Genomic DNA, 3,623 nt, shown 5'->3' with positions numbered 1-3,623 from the left:
AGTTAGGAGTATTTTATACTGATAGATATAATATCCTTATATTGTAAATGCCACAATCTAACACTTAAAACTATGTTGGTTGTAAAACTTTTTTTTTTTCGTACCCTCCAGAAATGAAAATAAGGTAAATTATTACAAACATATAAGGAGGTAGTTATATGTTTAGCTGTTAAGTTTATAATTCCTTGGGTTGTCTTCTGGCATTTTAAGGTTATGTGCAGGGTCCAATGAAGGCAGTGTTTATTGGAACAGGGAAGGGCTGTTCCGCTGGTTAGATGGTAGTGACACTTTTTTTTCCCATACCTCCTGTTTATTTATAACTAAGACAACTAAAATTATATATACATTACTTAACCTAAGGAAATTATATACACACAATCTACAATTTATCTTGTTTTGCCTCATGGCATTATAAGATGAAGAATACATGGTCCGCTGAAGGCGGTTTTTAACATTTTAGTGGCTTAGTAGAATGGGGAGGGACCATTCCGGCTGGTGTAGTGGCATAAAAAGGTGTTTTGCTATAAGTCTTTAATAAAACAATAAAAAAGTCTTATTTTCTTTTTATTAGTTAGTTCAAAATGGATCACAATAATAATTGAATTACATAGAACAATTGTTCACTTTTTTTAGGTCAATCAATTCATGTAGAAAATAATACACTTATTTAAGCCACAAAAAGACAATAACATGAATGTGAGGAAAGAAACTGTCCCAGTGGCGTGATCTAGCAGTGTTCCAATGCACCGCTACAATAAAAATTAATTTTTTATTTTGGCATTTAGTTAGGTTGGCATGGAGGTGTTAGAATCTGTTTACTATCTTTGTTACTATCAGAACAATTTGCCATTATGTAGTCCCTTTTTGGTTAATTTTTTCAGTTTAATATTAGTTTTGTTTTGTATAATTCTTAATGTGTTAGGTAATGATGGTGGTGTTTATTTAAAAAAGAAATCTTAATTTTATGAATATATATATATATTTTTTTTTTAGGAGAATCATTGCAAACAAATCAAATATCATTCCACATGTTGCTGGGAAAAAAGTTACGTGGACAAATCCTCAATCATTTTCAAGCCATAACGAGAATATTCTTTGTAAAGAATATCTCTTTTGTGAGCCACTTGCGTGGATGAAATTGAATTCAGTCGAAGGAAAACTCAACTGCCCTAAATGCCAAAGCAAACTTGGGTCTTTTAATTGGGTCATGGGTGAGCTATAATATTTTGTGAATTTAGTTTATATATATTTAGTATATATTATACATGTATATTTATTTAGTTTATGTTTTTTTAATTATATTTTTAGCATAAATAAAACACTGGTTATTACTATTATGATTATTGAGGTGTGAATTACCCCTTACTTTATTATTTCTTCCATTTGATTGACACGTGGTATGGTATTAAACACAGAAGTAGGGGACCATATTTAGTCAAAAATTATATTAATATATTGGAAGATTGTTGATTGACCTTGTATAATTAATATAAGGAAGTTAGTCCGGGTGCGATCAAAATAACTCAAATAGAAAATAAACTATTTATTATGAGGGAACGTTTTTTAAAGTCCAAATTTACTTTTTTCATTTTTATATAAATTTTCACATTTTCTACATCATGTTTAACCGCATCATAGTTTATTTTTATTTCATGTTATCTTATTCTCTTACTCTATAATGTAATTTTATTTTTTTTAACCCTGATGAAGCCCTGCAACATAGGGCGAAACGTTGGCTCACAATAAATCTTATTTTCTATTTGAGTTGTTTTGACCATACCCAGATCACCTTCCTATTGTATTATAAATAATTTCAAACTTATTTGATATTTATGAATTTTGTGACAACACTCGCAGTTCCAAATAATACTGCTTGTATTTTTGAAAAATACTGACTGGAGTCTTAGTCAGTAGACCTACTTCTCACAGAGAATATTGAGATTTCTCCAGTACTAGTCTGTTGCTGGAGATTACTATTAGTTGAACCTGACTTTTCTTTAAACTGTACAATTTTTTCAAATCTTCAATTAATTCAACATTTTTTTTTTTTTTTTATCATCTATTTAATAAAAATGTTATGTTCATTCGTTACTTATCTAAATTCACCTAAAGTTCTCAACTGATGTACAGGCTCTTACTTTCAAAACATTTGGTTTCGTTCCAGGCAAGTTCTATTGAAATCCTGGATCTATACAGTAGATAAAAAGTCATAAACAAAATTAAACATTAATTGAGCATAACTCAAAATGTATACATTTTTTCATAGAATGTATATGAGGCAATATGGTTGGTAATGGGATCGTCTAAGCAATTTTTTTGCTACTTAAAGTTGTTATTTGAATAGGGAAACGATTTCCCTACAAAAAAAAATCATTGATATTGGACAATTATTAACAAATTTGTTATAGAATTTGTGCAAAAGACATAAAAATTATGATACTCAAATCTAGCATCAGCAAAGCATTGCCGGGTCAGCTAGTAATTTATAAAATATGACCTGGAAGAAAAAGTGGATTTAGCTGAAGAAAGTTCAACCTTCAATTAGCAGTCACTTAACCATAACATTTTTTTTTATTTTTTTGTCTTGAAAAATGTCTCCTATATAATTTTTCTTTGTACGCAGGCTTATGCGGGGTAGAAACAATAATTTTGAGAAAAGATAATTTTGATTTGGTATCGATGAGGTCGATTTTCCATTGTAGGGCGAGATTACTGAATTTAAGTGTGAAACTGTAGACACAAGACAGTATGGATAACTGCCGGTCTATAAATCCAATATAAAGTAAGATGCCTTTCCCTTCTTGGAAATCTGTCCTAAGTACAGTGAAATTAGAATAAAATATTTGGGGTATGGGACCTGCTCTCTGGAACAATTATTCACTTTGTTAAAAGGCTATAATTAAATATATCTTAGTAACTATGTATGACAAGCTAAACTGGAAAGTTTATTTTTATTTTTATTGATGTTATATATAAAATATGTATTATATCTTAAAATTATTATTACTTTATTAATTTTTCAGGTACTTACTGTGTCTGCAAAGCTAGAATGGTACCTTGCTTTTATTTTATACCTTCAAAAATAGAATTATGCAACATCATTCAGAACGTAGAAGCGATCATCTAACCAATTTTACCTAAATAAATTTCTTATTTTGAAAATATGCCAAGCGATTGCTTTAGGCTGAATAATATTTATTTATCATACCATAACTACCAAAAATTAGTTAAAATATGTAAATTTGTTTTGTTATTTTGTCATTTATTATTAGTTAAAGATAACTTAGAATGTTTGTGTTTATAATTTATTGTATTGGTTATACAATGAAACCTCTTAGTGGGATTAACTTTTTTTTATTTGAATAGAGCTTAATCATATATTTTGAGAATATATTTACATATAACTATGTAGTTAGGCTTTGATATTTAATAAACCACTCTCAGCCTGATTCATTAAGGAATACGATGTTTCCTTAAAGTATAAACTGACTTCATAGCTACAAACGGCGCCACATCTTTTATTGTGTCTTTGTTTTATTTTTAACTCGTTTGATTTAATTATTCTATTACGTCAAAATCTCTTTCTGAATGATAATTAGATTAGTAAGATTTATAATTTTTTA

The 3,623-nt window shown here is 28.7% G+C and overlaps 1 protein-coding gene across 1 annotated transcript in view; it reads left to right on the top strand.

Annotated features, from left to right (window-relative positions):
- Window positions 1–3,165, top strand: part of LOC106684219 (dual specificity protein phosphatase MPK-4) — a 10,177-nt gene extending 7,012 nt beyond the window's left edge. The window contains exons 8-9 of the mRNA XM_067046043.1: window positions 994–1,211; window positions 3,024–3,165. Coding sequence (XP_066902144.1) covers window positions 994–1,211; window positions 3,024–3,127 — 322 coding nt within the window. The 3' untranslated portion in view covers window positions 3,128–3,165. The remainder of the gene's footprint in view (window positions 1–993; window positions 1,212–3,023) is intronic.
- The last annotated feature ends 458 nt before the right edge of the window (window positions 3,166–3,623 follow it).

The sequence above is a fragment of the Halyomorpha halys genome, unplaced genomic scaffold (genome assembly GCF_000696795.3).
Source record: "Halyomorpha halys isolate HHAL.00 unplaced genomic scaffold, Hhal_1.1 Scaffold557.1, whole genome shotgun sequence".
In the NCBI taxonomy this organism is placed as follows: domain Eukaryota; kingdom Metazoa; phylum Arthropoda; class Insecta; order Hemiptera; family Pentatomidae; genus Halyomorpha; species Halyomorpha halys.
The sequence above is the reverse complement of the archived record's forward strand: the minus strand, read 5'-3'. Positions and strand labels throughout refer to the sequence as shown.